Source organism: Phoenix dactylifera, chromosome 4 (genome assembly GCF_051530095.1).
Source record: "Phoenix dactylifera cultivar Ajwa chromosome 4, Ajwa_hap1_PhDact_Kaust_v1.1, whole genome shotgun sequence".
In the NCBI taxonomy this organism is placed as follows: domain Eukaryota; kingdom Viridiplantae; phylum Streptophyta; class Magnoliopsida; order Arecales; family Arecaceae; genus Phoenix; species Phoenix dactylifera.
The window spans coordinates 40,471,319-40,491,771 of NC_143193.1; the positions used below are offsets into that span (position 1 = coordinate 40,471,319).

Sequence of the window (20,453 nt, forward strand, 5' to 3'; positions counted from 1 at the left end):
GTCACGACTCAAGTCTATGATGATTCTAGATCTTTGTCTATGATTTTGCTACGTCTATGAGAAGCTTTTACCATCCCTTCTACCTTGTTATAACCACCTCATTCGATAAGTTATCATTAGATAGCCTATGGACAATATTGATTGTCTATGATCACTTGTAGTAACTATTCTCAAGATATCTTTATGGCCTGTGGAAACTACCTTTATCCACCTCTTTGATATCATATGACCTTTATGGAAATAACAATTACCTCTTTGACTATAAACTTAGAGAGCACTTGGCATGGGGCAGCAAGCAACAATAAGGAATCAGCATCAAATCTCAGAGATTTTGACAGAATATCCTACACCTTGAAGATTGAAGGTTTTCAAGATATTAAGGGCATGTTTGGGGAAATCCTATGCGATCTAGCAGGATCAAGCAAGAAGGGCCGGAGATAGAGAAGGAAGAAAATGGGAGAGGGGGAGAGCGCACGCAGTAGGGGTCGCAGGGTCCAACCCCTTTAAAGTCTTCTTTTTCATCCTGTGGCGATCGGGCCCCGCAACCACACCATTCTCTCCTTCCACCTTTCAGTTTAGTTCCTGCTTTAGCTCCATGCTTTGGAGAGGATGAGTATTTGCAGGATTTTAACAATAAGTTGAGTTAATCCTAGTAAAGAAGTAAAAGATCTAAAGACATGAGGTTGAAGAAGTCTTTGAGTTTTGATCCTTGCCTCACCATAATGATTATGTACTGAAATCATGCATTTAACTGCTTAGCTATAGTCAATTTGCTTGCAAACATATAATGTTACAACATGATTGATTTTGGAGAAGGGTCATAAACAATACCTTTAGTTTAGGTGTTCCATCCCTAGGCGTTCAGATTTAAATGAAGAAAATGTTGGAAGTTATTTCTGATGTCTTTTCTTCTGAACAAGGTCAACTGTTACTCAGGAAAAAAATCCTTCTTTGTGCTTATTGCCAAGTGAGTTGAATTAATTGTTTTTTTACAATTAAACATCCTCAAAATTATATCTTTGCTATACTAAGTTATAGTCAATATTAAAGCTCTGTAGACAACTGATGCTCGCACATTACTACTGTAAATATTGTTTATTGCCGCAAATGGTTGGGAAATGTACTTTGAATTCTTAATGCTGTTACGTTTTTACTAAGTCCTATTTTTGTGTAGGATCCAAAAGAAAAGGCTAAATCAGAGACAAGGGACTGGCTCAACAATGTGGTATGCAAACATTCTACCTCATCTTTTCCCCCCTTTGGACTGTTGCAAGATTTTTTTCTCATATTGTTTGTGAATGACTTTCTTCAATCTTGAACTCTATTAATTTATTGTTTTTAGCGTCTGTGTGTGTGTGTGAGAGAGAGAGAGAGATGCTTGCCTGCAGTGTTTTCAACCTTCATCAATTGCTTAGGGGTGTAGATACCGTTGCACCAAGCTGCTGTAACTAGTTGTCTTGGAATATTATATATAATGATTAACAACTTCATTTCTTTCAATGTGTTATAGCTATCTCTATGACCAACTATGATGCCGTGACATGTTGAACCCGTATATATAGAATGTCTTTTTTTTTAAGTTAGGCATTGCTTTGTGCCTTGATGATTTTGTGGACGATAGGAGATTGTTAACAATTCATTTCCAGTTTGAGGAAGGTACTAGCAGTTAAATTTGAAATTCCAATTGGTACTTATGTTATTAAATAATTAGATATAATCTACATTTCAGTGCTATTTGGAGATTAAAAGTTTGAATAAAATTAAAAAAATGTATTTTGTTCTTTTATGCAATTTTTTATGTAACTGATAAGCTCTTAAGATTTGTTTGAATACTGACTTGTTCATAAAAGTAATTTCTCAGAAGAAAAACTTGTTCGTGAAAGTCCAGATGACCTGCTGGTTTTCATTTGAACTTGCTTGTGCATAGATTCATCATCCAAAATTAAGAAATCAAATTAAGGATCAGATTGGCTTTATGTTTTATTTCTTGTGATACATGAAAGACTGGCTAGGTTGCTCTAGTTAATGTATATTTTTTTTTCCAACCTTTTTCTTTAATGCTTGGGCTAGAATTTTACATTTCTTTGTGTTTATCCTTTTTATATAGTTTTAATGGAGTTGGAGATAGTTGTTTTATATGATTCTAAATCTTTCCTGTAGGTTGGAGATTTGGAAAGTCAGATTGATAACTTTGAAGCGGAGGTTGAAGGGCTTTCTGTAAAGAAAGGAAAAACAAGGCCACCTCGACTGGTATGTTCAGAAGGAAATATCTCATCTGATTTTTGTAATAGAACATTATTATCTAGTGTCAATTTGTTTTGTTTCTTTCCTCTGTCTGTCTTGTACATCATTTGGCAATTTATTATATTTATTTCAGACACATTTGGAGATGTCTATCACAAGGCATAGGGCTCACATAATAAAGCTGGAGTTGATCTTGAGACTGTTAGATAATGATGAGTTGAGTCCTGATCAGGTCAATGATGTTAGAGATTTTCTTGAAGACTATGTTGAACGCAATCAGGTCCATCTTTATCAATTCTGTTCAGGAATGAACTCACATCATTTACAATTAATTAATTCTTGTAAAATTGACTTTGTGGGTTTGACTTTGTGAATACTCAACTGCCTGTGAAGGAGGATTTTGATGAATTTAGTGATGTCGATGAGCTCTACAGCACTTTACCTTTAGACAAAGTTGAAGCACTTGAAGATTTGGTATCACTTGGTCCTTCTAGTCTTGTTAAGGTGATCTCTATTTACTGGTTGTTATCTTCTAGTCTTGTTAAGGTGATCTCTATTTACTGGTTGTTATTTTTTGCTTTTAAATGTTTCTTGTCCTGAAAATTGGACAGATAGAATTTGAATGGTCCTGTATTCGTATGATTGGGGTATTGCCTGTCTGATGCTTCTTTCCATCATCAAGGAACAGTTTTTAAGGACTTTTAATTTAGTTTTAGCTATTTTTGAAGATGTCATTGTTATTCCTAGAATGTAGCCTTCATTGTCTTTTTATCATACTTTCTTTCCACTTTGATTATTGCATCCTGTACCTATCATTTGTCATGTTTGATGTTCTCTTGGCAGGCTTTGTTAACTTTTATGTTTTTTTGGATCTCTTTGTTACCATATACGTTTTTAGTTTTGGACCACCAAACCATTTGATGCATTTCTGCAGCTGCTTTTACATGCCGACTTTTTCATGATAGATGCGTCTTAAGCATAATGACTACCTACGTTTATTCATTATGATCAGTATGTTAACATGCCAGCACGTGAAGATGCTGAGTAGCTGGAGGTGAACCGCAGCAACTCCAGTTACAGTAATGTGAGTTAAACTCATTAGATACTGCTGGGTTCCCTTAGCTGCTTGAAATCAATCTACTGGGCATATTACACTTACAGGGAACCATGCATCAGGATTGGGGTTACTTTATATAGTTGGAGTTACATGTGGTGTCACACTTACGGGGTACCATATGACTTTCAAGCCCTGATTTTCAGGAACCTTTTCTTTGTTTGTATAAATAATTTGATTTGAATTAAGTTTCTGCACGTGACTATGAAAATAAAAATGTGGAAACCTAAATTTTTTAGATCCTTGCTGGCCTAATCTTTTAGATCCTCACTCAACTTTGCTTGGCAGTCTTCTGGATCTTATAATGCCTGTCAGAATGATTTTTGACGACTTTTGACATTTCTTCTTATACATTTTATTCACACTGTTATACATGCTGTTATTTATGATCACTATCATATCTATGCTGACCATCTGTTGTAGGAATAAAGAATGTGTTGTTGAGCAGTTGATTTAATAAAGAATGTTTTGATTTCATATCTATTCTGACTATCCGTATAACTCTTTTATGCAAGAGAAGTGATCTTCTAGCATCACATAAGAGCTTTCCACTGCTAACTAATACTAGCTCAGAGTACCACGTTGAATGTTTACAGGTGCTTTTGTGATGCATTTCTTATTGATTGAAGTCTGAAATTAGGGTTTTAGAAGGCTGTTATTATTTTAAATTTAGTATGGAATTATCTTTTGGCTATAGTGCAACAAAAATCACTTCAAAGTAACAAGAGAAAAAAGAAAGACAGGAGAACTGGGCGAGGGAGAAGGAAAAAGGAGAGGAAAATTGAAGACTCTGGATCTGAAAGGAAGTAGAAAAGTTATTCGTTCTTCTGGAACTTTCTTAATCTCCTAGCAATACGAAATCTTCTATGTAAAACAATCTGTTAGCCAAAAAAAGGAAAAGGCCCCTAAGATGCCCCTTGCTAAAGCCGGCCACTTTAGAATCTATAGAGGTAAGTTGTATGGATGCCTGGAGGGGGTGAGACATCTGTCCACCCCTTACTCTCCTTATCTTGTTTAGTCATGGATCAGCCCTATAAACAGCCTTGCTACTTCATTAATGCTGATGTGGCAGTCAATGATTACAACATCATACATTGACTTCAACCCTCCAAAATTGAGATAAGACTTGGCGATCTCTATCAGCCATTAGATATCCACTAAAATGAAAATAATGACTAGAGACTAGAAAACAAAAATTAATCGGAGATCAAAGCCTAAAAATCAGCATGCATCACACATAACCAAGTAATCAAGAATTTATCATGTATTTGTTACCTGCACTCTTAGTTGAAGTATTTGAAATTGAATTTTGCATCTGACATTTCTTTGCTATTTTTCTGCAAAGCTCTGAATTTTTTGTAATTATTTTGCTCCTACTGATTAGCAGGCCACAATTATGGTTTCCATATAATTTTTAACATAAATGCCTGATCAATAGTCCCTGTTGTTTCTCCAGGGGCACCACAAAATAATAGATTTTTATCTGTAAATGTTTTGACATGTTTGTTGTTAATCTTGCTATTCTAGTTCTTTTCATGCTTGATAAATGAAACATAATTTTAATTTTTTATTTGATGCGGAAAATGGTAAGAAGTTGGACATGCTGCTAAAACTCATGTTTCTACCTAGACTTGATTAGTTTTCATGTCCGCTGTGGGTCTATTCTGTGCTTTAATATTTTCTGTTATAAATAACATTTGTTATTTGACCTTTGTGCCTCAATTGCAGTTCTCTTTTTGAATATCTTATCATACCCCATAGTGCAGATACTTCCATTTTTTCTGAAGTTACCTATCCTTCTCTCTCTCTCTTTTTTGGCAGGGTGTCAGTTCTGTTTCTGTTGCTAGTGCAGCTTTAGGTTCGAAGAATTCTGCTGCAAGTTCCCCCACTCAGGTACCTTTAAATTTCATTTGTTGACGAAAATTATACTAATCTTAGCTTCTGTAGCTTATAACTTGAAGTTGTTGAATCTGCTTGCATTGTGATTGTTGAATGATTATTGCCAATTTGGAAAAATTAATTGAGTCTCCAATGCATTATAATGGATATTTCTTATGGATAACTTGTCGCAGCTTGCAGCATCTGATGTACGCTTCATGCAGTCTATATGCTGACTTAATAATTGAGTCTCCAATGCATTATAATGGAAATTTCTTTTAGATAAATTGTTGCAACTTGTAACATCGTACCATTCAATGCAGTCTGTGTAACATAATTTGTTGGGAGAACATTTTCATTCACAGCCAATGTTCCGTGTCTTTATGCACTGGAATTTTAATTATGAATTTATATTGTTGCTTATGCAACTTTTTTGATGGGATGAGCAACTTAGTATGAGTCTTCATTCATTTTGCATATAGTTTTGCTCTTTGTTCATTCTGGAAACACTTTTTATTCTGATTATATACGTGTACATATATGTATATATGTAACTTTATGTATGTATATATGTTTGTATATATGCATTTATATAAATTTTGAATTTTATATTTATGAGGCGTCCTTCTGCTTTACTGTTATAGTGCTGCTGCAAACATGTGTAGATGATGTCTAGCATTTAAAATTATTCATGGCCTTTTCTGTCATACTAAGATGCTGAAGAATCCCCTTATAGCTCACTAGCTCGCTGATTGATGTCTAAAGCTGTCTTGAAGCTTGATGGCTTATGTCTATCTAGTTACTTTGTCTCTTTGGTGACTAAACCATTTCTTTGATATTGTATGATTTCATGTGCTATTTTTCCCAGGCTGCTTTGTCATCAACTGCATCACAAAATACTGCTCAAGACCAAAGTGAAGAAACAGCTTCTCAGGACAGTAATTCTGACATCGCTCCTAGAACACCACCTTCCAAAAGTGGAGCCATGGGATCTTTGGTATCGGCAGCTTCCCCCAGTGTCAGTTCTGGGACACCTGCAGGTCCTACTTCTACTGTCACTTCTAATGTTTCTGGACGCCCCTTGGCTGGTGGGCCTACTGTTGCAGCAATACTCTCTGGTCCACCAAGTGCTCGAGGTGTTACAGATAACTCATCTGCAGCTACGTCTGCATCTATTACTAATTCATCAAGTTCAGTGAAGGAGGACGATAGCATGATGTTCCCTGGTCATAGATCATCTCCAGCAATCCCTGAAACTGGAATTGGGAGAGGTATTAGCCGAGGGATATCCAATCAAGTACCCATTACTGCTCCAATGAGTTTAAGCTCAGCTAGTGCTGCTTCAGGCAATGGAGCACTTGGTTCAGTTCCTGCAGTCTCTGATTTGGCTAAGAGAAACATGTTGAATGTTGGAAGTGGCAATCTTTCACAACCATTAGTTTCTCCTCTAAGTAACAGAATCCTATTGCATCAGGCTTCAAAAACTAATGATGGAACTAATTCAAATGACTCTAATAGTGTTAGTGAGGGTGCAGTTGTTGGTGGAAGAGTCTTTTCACCTTCAGTTAGTGGAGTTCAATGGAGACCTCCAACTGCAACTTTTCAGAGTCAGAATGAAACAGTACGTGTGCTTTTTTTTCTTGTATAAACAGTTTGCTGCTCCCTTCTGAGAACATTTTTTTTCTCTCTAATTTTTCTTCCCATTGCTTCACATAATTTGTCATTACGAGTTATTTTCTTATAAATGCTGATGATTTATTTGAAAAGTATTTTCATTCATACCTGTGATTTCAACTTTGGAGAAGAAGCAAAGGGAAAACACATGAATGCTAAGAGAATAATTATGTCCATCAAATTACCCGAAAAACAAGGGATCAACTGGAATGTAATTTCAGAATCATGTGTTTAGTTGGTAGAGTTGTTAGTTTGTCTGCCTCTTTTGATACCAGAAAGAAAGTTTGGTTGAAGATGCCTTAGATGCCTTTTATGTGTGTCCTCAGATGCATATTCAGGCACTATCGATAAGTGATACATGTGAATCTTATATTGCTGGGCATGCTTTTTTTATTGCATGTCTAGCTTCCAACCAAGAGACTGAGACATGGTTGTCATGGAATCTGAAGGTTGCTGCTGGATCATGGAGAGAACTCGGAAAAAAATTATGCTTGTGGTTGTTTCATGGATTGTTTGTGGACTTGTGGTGTAGGATCATATCGTTTGAATCTCACTTATTCCTTATCATTATGATATACAGTTTTCTTAACATTAATTTGACTCACATAATATCATTGATGAAACTGACCATCCACTTTTCAGCAGTTTGTTGAATAAATAGATTTTACACTCCTGAGCAATGATTCTAGTACCAGTGCCTGCATGGTATAATACTGATAAAAGGTGTGTACCTCAATTTGTTGTGTTGGCTATTGGTATGGTAGTGTAACACTCTTATCAGTCCAGATCAAAGTTCACCGTCTTGGTACCGGACCTTGTACCGGTGCCACACTAGCACTGTGTGGGTATGGTATGGGGTCTTTTTGGCGTATCGACATTCGGTACACCTCTCAAAGTGTCGGTATGCCTCTCATACCGGATATCGGTATCGAACCGGTACGGTATAGTACGTCCCGTACTACTTGGTACAGGCCGGTACGGCGAACCATGGTCCAGATCATATCGGTAGGTACTGGGATCAGTACTTTCACGCCTTACAACTTTTGTCCTTGAGCTTTTATGTTGAGGAAGTTTAATACCTTCTAAGAAAGTTTCACATTAATAGTTTAGCACACATGTTTATTCTGTCGAGTACAATGTTTAGACAGTATAAATTTCAATCCTGTTTTTGAATCTTCTAAATTATATTTGTATTAAATTTTTATTAAGGTAGTTTTCTATTTCAATTCTTTTATCAAGGGCCTATTTTTATTTCTATGTTTATTGTAGTTCATCATGTGTAGTTTAATGTTTAATACTAATTATTACAAAGCTTAGGTTCCTACCAATCATGACGACATTTGGATACTTCCATACATCAATGCTGTTTTGATTGATCAAAGGATGAAAGGCTTATGAATTTTATATCATTAGTTGCATGTTTAACAGGACAATTTCAGCAGGAGAAATGAGGAGTGGATAAACTTGTTGCTTTCTCTGCATATTGTAGTCGAATGTTCTTGAGGCGTCTGCCCTTATTCTCATCTCAATACCCTTTAGCCACTGGCTCCCTCATTGCATTGGTTGAATGTCTGATATATGATTCTTGTCTGAATGAGAAGCCAAAAAGTTTGACCAAATTAGGGTTCTTTGAAGAATTGTATGTTCATGGATATGCAATTCTTATGTTTTATCTGAAACAGCCATTACTAGATTCTTCTTCAAATCATATGGAGTTAATTACTAAATTAGGTGTTATGTGGCATATATGCTTGTCCAACACCATCATCCCTCTTATTAGAAGAAAATTGTCAAATGATTAGCATTTGATACTTTCACAAAAATGATTCTTCCTTATTTGTTTATGGAGTGTGTATGACATGCATCAAAGTATGCATTGAAATTTTGAGATTGCTGTTTGCAAGGTAAATCCATCAGCATCAAAGTTTGCTAACATAAACGCTCTTAAATGCATTTTTGTAAAATTAATTTCTGGTGTTCTTTCATCTGTTTAAAGTAATGTTGCTTTCTGGCTTAGTACAAGATCCATTTTCTGCAAGAGGGACAGGTTGCTTAGTTCTTTGACTTGGTGGATTCAAGATTTCTTTTTCCTTTGTGGGTCCCAAATTTTCTTTCTTCCTCTTTAGTATTCTTCTATTTTTACCTTACCTATTTGTTTTCCTATTTATCTCATGATTTGTTAATTATACTATTATTAATATCTACTTAACTCCAAGTGTACTCGTTCATTTTGTCAATTAATTGTGATTCATGATTGTGTCTTAGTTCCCAAAACATTTGCTCTATGCAATTGCTCGTCACATCAGTTTTGAGATCGGGCATGGTTGGATATAATTTTAAGCGATATGACTTGCAAAATATTGAGGAGTAAATATTGATTGACCTTTGCGGCCATAATATTTCAACAAATTGGTGGAAATAAAATTGCTTCTAGATTTGAATGTTTGACATAATTTTTCAGCAAACTATGAATTAAATTTGTATAGTTCATATTGCTAATAAATTTCTTCTTGCTTTGGAGTTACCTTGTTTTTTAATATGAAAAAAGAAAAAAATATAAGAAGAAACAAAAAGGGACAGGGATTGCCATCCTCTATGTATTCTATAGAATTTTTGGAGTTCCTTTTCAAAATAATATACGTTCCCATATCACATTTTAGTTTTTGTTTTAAACTTAACTGGATTGACAGTTCTAATTCAAGATACTTGTGAATAAGCTTTTAGAAACAATCTGGCTGATTGCTTGATTTTTGCTGTTGACATGTCGATTTACTTTATTTTTCTTTTTTGTTTTCCATTTCCTCAGCTGAATTTAGGCCTTAAGTTAGTTTTACCCTGGATGAACATTTATTTCATGATGTCAACTATGACTGTTAGTTTTACCCTAGATGAACGTTTATTTCATGATGTCAACTATGACTGAGCTGCCATGTTTTGCCTTTGAACTACAGCTCCCTGGTTTTCATCTATGTTTTAGCAACTCTGAACTCCTTTTTGAGGCATAATGTAAGAGTTTGATGCATGATCAATAAAGGTATCTGCTTAAGAATCAATTTTTGGATGTTTTTCAGGGACAGTTTCGGGGACGGCCTGAGATTGCTCCTGACCAGAGGGAGAAATTTCTGCTACGACTGCAACAAGTGCAGCAACAAGGTCACAGTCCCCTTCTTGGTGGTCCACACATACCTGGTGCGAATGACAGACAATTATCCGCACAACAGCAAAGTGTACTTTTACAACAGGTCCTTCCCTCCTTGAACACATAGCTTATCAAATCTTATGTTTTTAATCAACATTTACTATTGTGGTATTGGACTTTGCATTGGTACCATCCTATTACAGTGCCGGTATGCTCGGTATGTAGGGCTGAAAGCAGGTCGAATTATATCCGATCGTATCCATTTCCGTATTTGATTCGGATCGGATTTGCATACTGTTTTTTTAGTCCGATCAGATCTAGATACGGATTCGGATAGTTAGTTCAAAAAGTAACCTAGATATCGGATGACCGTCACTTAAGACAGTAACTAGAATAGGAAATACCCGATTTGAATAAAATTCTTCGAATCACCCTGCACGCCAGAAAGCCTCTTCGTCGTTTTCAAGCAACTAGGGTTTTAGGTTTCGTCCATTTTCTACTTTCCACCCGACGATTACAATCGGTGACAATTGTGAGATGCCTTGGAGGGTGCCCTAATTCCGTCTACTTTGGTGATGAGCAACCTTGAGCGGTGTATCCTTTATGAAATTATTAGTTTTTATTATTGATAAATGCTTGTTAAAATTATATTTTTCTAATTGAATCTTTTCTTTATGACATGTCTTTATTGCTAGTTTTTATCATTGAATTTTGCTCAAATTTGACTAATATCCAAAAACGTATCCGATTTATATTCTTATTCAGATAAGAAAATATAGATATATTTAATATCCGATTCATATCCGTATCCGTTTATAACAAATAGGGATATGCTTAATATCCGATTCGTATTCGTATCCGTTGAGAGCAAATATGGATATTAATTTTGGTATTCTTTTAATATTTGTATCAGTATTCGCTAAAAAATATAGATACAAATATGGATATATCATATCCGGTCTGTTTTCAGCCCTATCGGTATGGTATCTCGTTTGGTGTAATGAGTGTCGGTACGTCCCTTGTAGCATGCACCGATTCAGTATCGGAATAGTTAGGTTGGTATGCACTAGTACCGACCGATATGACAAACCTTATTTTCAAAAGAATTTTATCTTTATTATTATGATTTACATATAAGAGGAGGCCGTGAGACTAGTTTTAGAAATTTTAAAGAATTATTTCTTTACTGAAATTTCTTTTCTGTTTTTGAGAAGATTTTCTTGGTTTCGAACTATGACAATCCTAGAGTACACATAATTGGTCTTGGAAAGTTAATCTTGTCATGATTTTTTGTGGATGTGTATATTGTCAATTGCTATATATTTTTCCCTTTTTTGGTTATTGCCATTCCTAAAAGAACATAGTTTTCTGTCTAAAGTAGATTAACATAAAGAATCAGGGTATGGAGCAAGGTTCGCCATCTCGGCATTGGATTTCATAGCGGTACCATCCTATTATAGCATTGGTACATGGTATGGTACAAGATGACGAGGTATATTGAGTGTCGATATGGTACGAGACTGCATATCGGTATGCTACGGTTCATTCGGTACAGTATGGTACCGACTAGTACGACGAACCTTGGTATTGAGTTTTTAAAGCAGTGGCATTGTTTTTGGCTTATTAGAATGTTTTAGAGGCTTTAAGCCTGGGAGGACCTGTTTGGTTGCAAGATATACCAGCCAAATTGCACCCTAGGAAAACATGGGATAAAAGACTTTGGCAAGAATAGCTGGAATAAGCTCTTAGGGTACAGTTTCATGTAAAACTGTATACCAAATGTTGTAGAAGTATTCTATAGAAGGAATGTTTTCGAGAAAATCTTGAGTTTATCCACGATTCTTTCCTTGGCAGAATGATTTTCTGGATTATCCTCAGCTAAATGAATTGACCAATGGCCTATTCATATTTCACCAATTACATGATATTCTCACAGAGTCATGGCTTATTCTAGATATATTCATGGGCTAAATTATCTGCTGCTGCTGATGGTGGTGTTTGGGTTAATTGTTTGATGTTCTTTCCTCCATGCTTTTTTTTTTTACCCGAGCAATCTACAAATCTATAAAAAGCTTTACTTCCTTTACGCTCAAGGACGACCGGATGGTTCCGACTGTTCCGAGCCGTACCGGTGGCTCACTGGTACGGTTTCGGCAAAGAAAACGAAATCCGTTGCTGGTTTTGGAGAAGAAGGAAGAGAGAGCGAGCGAGGTAGGAAGAGAGAGAAAGAGGGCGGGATGCTGGTGGAGGCCACGGGAGGCTGGCGGAGGCCGCGGTTGGTTCTTTTATTTCGTTTGAAACGGTAGTCCGGCCGCGGCTTAAAAAATTTTGTGATTTTGAAGTGAAGTCGGTAAATCGATTGTGAAAGTTTTTAAGCTGTGTGTGGACCCTTGTTTCGTTTGAAATATAGGAACAGACTGCATCCATGCCTGCTGCGGCCTCCGCCGGCCTCTCCCTCTCCCTCCCTCCCTCTCTCTCTTTTCTTCTCTCGCACGGTACTGTGCCCTCTTCTTTGTCGGTACAGGCCTGACATAGCCTGTACCGACTCGTGCCACCGGAGAACTGGTACGGTGCCCGATACCAATTCCGCCGACCTTGTTTACGCTATTGCTTTTCTGTTACTGTTTTATTATTGGAGTTCTTTATGAACCATAGTGATTTTTTTGCATTTTTCCTGATACTAAATTTATGCACCTAGTGGCTTGTTCCGAAATGTCAAACTTGTGGATTTGGTTGGCAGGGGTAGTCTTGTGACTGTTGTCATCATTAAGGCCTTTTTTTTTAAACTCAAATTCTGCAATTGATGTTAGGCCAATACATGTTATGTAGTTCATGAGTTATTTAATAACATTGAGGCCGTGCATACATGAAGCAGGCTTCAGCTTATTTGTTGTGGTTATGAATATGAAAGATGAGCATCATACTTATTGCTTAATGCGAATGTCTAGGACAAAATGCCCTATGCATTGGCATATTGGAGTGGATAGGTATTTTGGAACAACACCATCTTGGTATTTGCTCTTTGGTTGTAACCTAAATCATGTTTACAAGGTTAAAGAAAATGGTTCTAGATGGAGCCTAATATAATGTGTCTTGTCTCAATACTTTAAACATGTACATCTGGTAGATTAGATCCTATTCATTGATGAAAGAAACTACTAAACCTTGTAGAAGATGAAAAGTTTGGAAGTCTAAAGAATTCAGAATAGTATCTTATACCAATGATCATTGAACTAGTACCGGATGCCGTACCGATTGGTGGCCAGTATAGTATGTTACTGGTACATACTGTAGTAGCACATGGCATGCTGTGGCATACTAGTTTAGTACCGGTACATATTTTTTATTTGTTGTTAATTTTGTTGTTTTTCAACTATTGTTATGAGGGATCATTCTAATAATATTTGTTTGCTTTTAATGCTACTTTGATGTGTTGAGGGATTATTTTAATGATTGTTGTTGTTAGTTGCATTACAATTTTAATGCCATATTGATGAATTTTTGTATTATATTGGTCTCGATAGTCCGTATGGTCGATTAGTGAATATGATTGTAATATGATTTGACATAGAGAATGTATGAATACATATAATTGAAAATATATATATCAAATTGATTTGAAGTACAAAATATTTATCGACATCTGGTTTCTTATGGAGTGTCTATGTTATTTGTAGATGGGATCCTGATCATAGTTTGGGGATGGGATTTAGCTCTAGCCTAGATAATGTGTCCATCCTTGCATCATATAATCTGATCCTCCTAGGTAGCCACCTTGATACTGATCTGATTTTGAGATTGGGTTGGCCATTCCGTTTGAGGGAAGATCGAAGCAACAAAATTTGAATAGTAATTTGGCTGAGATTGTGGAGGATAATAGCTGCTCGAATATGATGTTTCAGACGAGGTTTATCTATATGGGCATACTTTGAATGTGTGGAATAAGATCCAGTATGCGATTCAGATCCAAATACGTCCACGGAACCTACTCTACGTACTAGTTCATTTGCAATAGCAGTGTCGTATCCCGAACCACTTTAGGGTCCCGGCTTTTATATGCAATCATATCATCGTAGGCTCTAGGTTGTGTGCTATGGTCCATATCAAGTTGTTCAATTGCTTCTGTCTGAACAGGTTCTTCTATTTGTTGCGAATTAGGGCAAAGGTGGATTAGTTATGCTCATAGCCACTAGAGGCCGTCTGCAAGAGGATGATTGTTAACCTTCTGAGATGTTTCGATGATAGCCCAAAGTGGAACAATCATTCAGCTGTAAATGTAATCAAGTAAATTGCATATCAAACACTGTTTATCATAGAAATAAAAATATGAGATCAGTTATAAACTTATAATCAATGTCCAAAATATTTGGATTCATGTTCTTTGCTTGCCACAGTTGCCCTCTCATTGAAGCTGTTGCCCCCCCCCCCTTCCTAAAAGCTTTAGTCTTTGAAAGACAAGCGACATATAATGTCAATGGTTTGCCTGAACTGAACATGTAATGATCTTGGATCATATTAAAATTAACTCAGGTATTAGGCTGCCAAGATATATTATAATTGATTTAATTAATAAATAAATAATTGTACATAGATTTAATTTAAATAGATTTTAATTAATTTTACTGCTATCTAGTAATCCCACCTCTGCTCAATGATGTTGATATACTCATTAGCATGATTCATATTCACTCTCTTGATCTCTATCTTAGCAGTCATCATTATATGGTATAAGAAGCCCATTCGATGGTATCTCTCGCTGTGAACAACCCTAAGCACTCGTGTAGTCCTGCAATTGCTCAACTATTCTCTCAGCTTACTTCCAAAACTATTGGCTTGTTATTAAGCCGTTGACATGATGACCTTCTGTGCCACTACGAGCATGTTTGTTCTCCTGCCACTTGGCACTTGTGAACATCTGATGCTAATTTTTCAAACTTCTATGCACTTGTGACCTTCTGTACCTGCATTAGAATCTTCCTGGAAACTTTGTGCATCCGCTTCCTAAGCACCCACTGTTAAAGCACCCCACCTGCTTCCACTCCTGATTCAGGTAACTAAGGCTGAGATTGTTTATCCTATGAAGAGTTTATTTATGTTTTGATACTTAGTGTGCAATTCTCTGGATGATGGTTTCAAAACACTTTCCGTGAACTGGCTCTTTGTAAGTTCAGTCGAGATCTTCTTAACAGAGGAATAAGTCTGTGTTGTGGTACTCATTGTTTGGACAATTGCAACAATCTTTTGGTCTGACCGTGAGTGAATGGGTTTTCGTTGCCTGAAAGATTTCTTTGGCATTGTTCTGTCAAGTGTCAACGTTCACTGGTTTACTTTGAATTTAGGCCATAGGTTGCTCGGCAATACCTATGGTGATGTCATCTTTAGCATTTGAAGATCTATGGCCACCTTAATATATTGTGTTAGATTTTACCAACAGAAAATTTCTATATGGACATCCTAATATTTTGGTTACATGACAACAACAAACAGAGAAAAGCTTAGGATGGATTTTTCTACATTGTCTTTTACAACCTTTTCACAGAAAAATGTCCTGGTTGTAGGTAATGTTATTGGTACACTGCTAATTTACTTACTAAAAAGATTGCTTTTAGGGAAAGCCTCGACTCACCTTTGTTCAAGAAGTTGATTTCTGAACTTTTAGGGATACTGATCGTGCATGAAGCTTACATATCTACTTGAAATATCATGGCACTGAAGTCCTCATTCATAAACTGTATTGACCACTCTAAATCTCTTATGTTGACTGAATAACATTTAAAATCAGTCATCCAAATGATGCCCGACTTGAAATTTTCTATGCAGCTTAATTCGCAAAGCTCTTCTATTTCACCTCAAGTAGGTCTAGGACTTGGTGTTCAGGGACCAGGCCTTGCTTCTGTTTCATCGGCCTCACAACAGCAGGCAACTCCAATTCTACAACAATCCTCCCCACATCCCCTGATTTCAACTGGATCAAAAGATGGAGGTTATTATTCTTTTTATGAATTTGTTGTTTTTACCACAATCAGTTATCAACAATTTTTCATTTTGTAATGCAGATGCTGGACACCTGAAAGTAGAAGACCAGAACCTGCAGAATTTGTCTGAGGATCTGAATATTGAAACTGCTACAAGTTCTGCTTTCAACAAGACTGTTAATGATGAGGAGTTAAAGACACCATACATGGTAGAGACTCATGATTTTTAATATATAGTCCTTGTGCCTTCCTGGTCATGCTAAATTTAAATCATCAAATTTGGATTTGTTTCATCATAAAAATATCTGATTGGGACTGAAATTTGCTCTCTTAGATTTCAGTGTAATTTATAAAAAAATAGGATTCCTGGCATTGTCCTTTCTTTGTTGCTATTTGTTGGAATGATAACATTAATGGCAAATACACTCCTTTCAGATCTGTCCAACTTCATATGCATATTGATTTCTGTTGGCATGAACAGGTTTTTCTGCCTTTAAAGTATCCGCTTCACATGATCTAATCAAGTTTTTTTGTCTTCCTTAGGGCCTGGTTGGGAAATCCAGCAGGATTGGTCTGGATTTCCCCTAGGATCATGGATTACAGTCTATTTAAGTAGGACCCATATCAACCCAATCTTTCTCCAGGCCAAATCCTATGGAAGAAAAAAAGACCTCCATAGTTTTTTTTTTAATACTGCAGGCCAACAGGCCTATAGATGTGATACATGCCAAATCTAGAACGGGCCTTTAGAAGAAAACGAGCTGAGCAGGCTAACAGGCCCAATTCCTATTGGAAATCCAGCCTAATCCTGCTGGATTTCCCAAACATGCCCTTAAAGGTGTGTTATTTGTCCTATAATTACCTGTCATTTGCATTTTCTATTTTTAGTACATCTAGGCATAATTTTCTTTGCCAGTGAAGCTTTCACCACTTCTCTTTTGGAATCTTTAGGCAATTTATTTGTTTCCCGAATTATAAGGTTGTAAGTTCATAACCCTTTAATAGGTGCGGTGGGAAACCCTTGGTAAGTGTTGAAATTGGAATATGTGGATTTAAAGGGGGTTATTTTGTATGCAGCAATTATGTATCTATTGCTTGCTTATCCTTAGTAAAGGCAATTGTTCAGAAATTCTTCTTAATGATCAATGCTTTTTATAATACTTTCCTTTCTTCTTACAAAAAGGTGGTATGGAGAAAGATCAACTTATTAGCATTTGTAATTTCTGAAAACTGTGAAATGTAAATATCTATTTTTTGGATTTTCTCAGGGCGCAGGTTCATCATCTTTGACGGAAGGTAATCAGTTACCCAGAGATACTGATCTTTCACCTGGGCAACCATTGCAGCCCAGTCAGTCTTCAGCTAGCCTTGGTGTAATTGGTCGAAGAAGCGTCTCGGACCTTGGTGCCATTGGAGATAACCTTGGTGGATCAGCTGGGAATTCTGGTGGAATGCACGATCAGATCTATAATATGCAGATGCTTGAAGCTGCATTTTACAAACTTCCCCAGCCCAAGGACTCAGAACGTGTAAAGAGCTATGTTCCGGTAGGGAAACTTTGCAGTGTATCACTGTATGATCATAATATAATTTTTTAGAGTGTCCTTATATATTGTTTCATTTTTACGTGAGGATGTTCCTTTTCCAGAGGCACCCTGCAGTGACTCCTCCTAGCTATCCTCAAACTCAGGCTCCAATCATAGACAATCCGGCCTTCTGGGAACGATTGGGTTTTGATCCAATTGGCACAGACACCTTGTTCTTTGCGTTTTACTATCAACAGGTATCTTGTACTCTTTTTCTCTTTTAATAAGTGATTATAGTGTTACTTTAAATGCCAAATTCTCAATTTGTCCAAATGCTGAATATATTATTGCAGAACACTTACCAGCAATACTTAGCTGCAAGGGAATTGAAAAGGCAATCATGGAGATACCATAAGAAATATAACACTTGGTTTCAACGGCATGAGGAGCCAAAAGTTACAAATGATGAATATGAGAAGGGAACATATGTATACTTTGATTTCCATATTGCCGATGATGGTTCCCAGCACGGATGGTATTTTCATATCCTTAAAAAAAATATATTTTTTTTCTTTTTCAATGAGCTGTGGTTTGTTCAATACAAAGGGGAACATACATACTCTTCATTGTGTACAATTTTACTGAGTATACTAAATTTGCATTTCTCGTTTTGGCTTAATTATTGTAACAAGAAGTTCATTTTTACCACTCTAGCCTCTTGGTCACCTTTTATTTAGTGGTAACCTTTGACGCACCAACTAGTTATGTTTCCTAGGCCCATGAAAATGATATGATTGTCACTCTGAAAGAAAACACTTGGAAGCATGATTGGTTGATGGCCTTGATGATTTGCTGGTCAAGCTAACTTTATAGTTAAAATATTTTTCTTGTTTTAATTGAACGCCAAAACAGAAATTTGAAGACTTTTTCTAAATGCCATTAGTCTTTGATGAAACTTCCTGAAATCCTTTTGTTGCTTTCAAATGTACTAACATCTTGCCGTTGGTTGCAGGTGCCAAAGGATTAAGACTGAGTTCACATTTGAATATAATTATCTTGAGGATGAGCTTGTTGTATAGGTACGCTGAATTGCATTGTATCAACAAATTAATTTAATGTCTTTCACTCTGTCATGTCTAAGGGTTGTAATTCTTTAATGATCAACTTTCAGAACTAATTTTTATAGTCCATCTCTTTTAGTAGATCTACAGGCAAAAGGCACCTGCAATGCACAGAAATGAGTTGCATTAATATAATAAATATTTTTTTATTTAAAAAATAAAAAATAAAATAATTTGATTAAGCATAATGCGTTCGCAAATGCAGTGGGTAATCTAAAATAAGCAAAAATTAATCTATAATTAAGCTTAATTTGATGCTAAAATTTATCTCCATGGATTAAGTATTCTTTTTCTAAACCAAGCTTTGAATTCTAATTTGCGCGGGTGTGGATTTAGCATGGTTAAAGTCAACCCAATGATCTTATGCACAATTAAAATAATTTGATTAAGCATAATGCGTTCGCAAATGCAGTGGGTAATCTAAAATAAGCAAAAATTAATATATAATTAAGCTTAATTTGATGCTAAAATTTATCTCCATGGATTAAGTATTCTTTTTCTAAACCAAGCTTTGAATTCTAATTTGCGCGGGTGTGGATTTAGCATGGTTAAAGTCAACCCAATGATCTTATGCACAATTAAATCTGACCAGAAGAATGTTTTATAAATTAGAGGCACAAACATGTGTCATGTATTAGATAAGAGGTTATGGTGAAACTTGAAGTTATTTTTTTCTCGTGTCATCTACGAACCTAATACAAATGATCTTGATTTCGGTGTGGAGTGGAAGTGGGACTATTTTGGATGTTATCATTACGTTAATAATTATTAGCAATTTTGTTGGAATGACGCGGCTTATCTAATGTGCTAAAGCATATATAAGGCTGTTACTAGGACTCATAATCTTGTTCCAATCCAAACACTTAGTAGACTTAACCTGGACCTACAGGCCTATAAATACAGGTTCCAAGGGAGGCCACTTAATTATTTAGGTTTAGGAGAGTATCTATGAACAGTTTACCAATCAATAAATTTAGGTATCAGTTTGAATTTTAGGAATCCAAACCGCCCTAGACCTAGGTCACAACCATACATTATAGTTTACTCACTATATAATGGATAATTTTAGTCTTACATCTTAAACTTAGAAAATTTATTAGTTATATTTTGCGTATATGTCATTGTGGAATAACTTTGAGGGTAAGAAAAGGATTGATTTTCCAAATAATGGAACCTGAAAATATGACTTGATTAATGCCTAAACCAACCTAAATTCAGGCCAAATCTGCGCATGTTCCAACCTGGAGCTAATCTCATCCTGATCCGAACCCTATGTGATCCAACCCACACCTGACCTAATTTGGGGAAGGAAAAGTTTGGATTCATATATGGACCCAAAACCTCCCGAAGTCCCGGTCTTGGTGTTTCCCTCTTTTAATTGGGATGGGATGTAAGGAGGATAACTAAGTTTATTGTTGGGCTAGGTAATTTTATGGGTATGTCAGTGGAACTAAGAGGAGAAAGTGCTGGGGTTTTGGAATTGATGGGGGGCAAAATGGATCGTCTAGTCGACAATAAAAGGGCCATCCAATTTTGGTCCAATAAGCACCGACGCCAATCAGAGGCCTAGAATCAGCCCGACCTCAGACTCTGTCGAAAGCTCCCTCAACCTCCTATATTCGCTGACTCGTCTGACCAAGTTCGGGGCGTCTTTCGTACTCGCCGACTCGTCCGACCAAGTCTGGGATGTCCTCTTCAATAATAAGCTCCGACCCTTGAGCTCGGGGCATTCCGCCTGGCGCACCTCGGAATCCAGGGTGCTGGGCTAACCATACCATCCAT

At 36.4% G+C, this 20,453-nt stretch overlaps 1 protein-coding gene across 6 annotated transcripts in view; it reads left to right on the plus strand.

Moving 5' to 3' along the window:
- The window catches only part of LOC103724199 (uncharacterized), a 30,111-nt gene extending 11,359 nt beyond the window's left edge, over nucleotides 1-18,752 (plus strand). For 3 of the 6 annotated variants that reach the window (XM_008815390.5, XM_008815389.5, XM_088719861.1), the window contains 13 exons: nucleotides 1,175-1,225; nucleotides 2,161-2,250; nucleotides 2,378-2,524; nucleotides 2,638-2,748; nucleotides 5,180-5,251; nucleotides 6,105-6,857; nucleotides 9,982-10,152; nucleotides 15,870-16,032; nucleotides 16,106-16,233; nucleotides 17,293-17,571; nucleotides 17,673-17,807; nucleotides 17,904-18,085; nucleotides 18,563-18,752. In XM_008815390.5, the coding sequence (XP_008813612.3) occupies nucleotides 1,175-1,225; nucleotides 2,161-2,250; nucleotides 2,378-2,524; nucleotides 2,638-2,748; nucleotides 5,180-5,251; nucleotides 6,105-6,857; nucleotides 9,982-10,152; nucleotides 15,870-16,032; nucleotides 16,106-16,233; nucleotides 17,293-17,571; nucleotides 17,673-17,807; nucleotides 17,904-18,085; nucleotides 18,563-18,629 (2,349 nt within the window). In that variant the 3' untranslated portion in view covers nucleotides 18,630-18,752. Of the gene's footprint in view, nucleotides 1-1,174; nucleotides 1,226-2,160; nucleotides 2,251-2,377; nucleotides 2,525-2,637; nucleotides 2,791-5,179; nucleotides 5,252-6,104; nucleotides 6,858-9,981; nucleotides 10,153-15,869; nucleotides 16,033-16,105; nucleotides 16,234-17,292; nucleotides 17,572-17,672; nucleotides 17,808-17,903; nucleotides 18,086-18,562 lie in introns of all 6 variants that reach the window. The other 3 variants (XM_039133894.2, XM_039133895.2, XM_088719860.1) reach the window with 1 other exon arrangement.
- The last annotated feature ends 1,701 nt before the right edge of the window (nucleotides 18,753-20,453 follow it).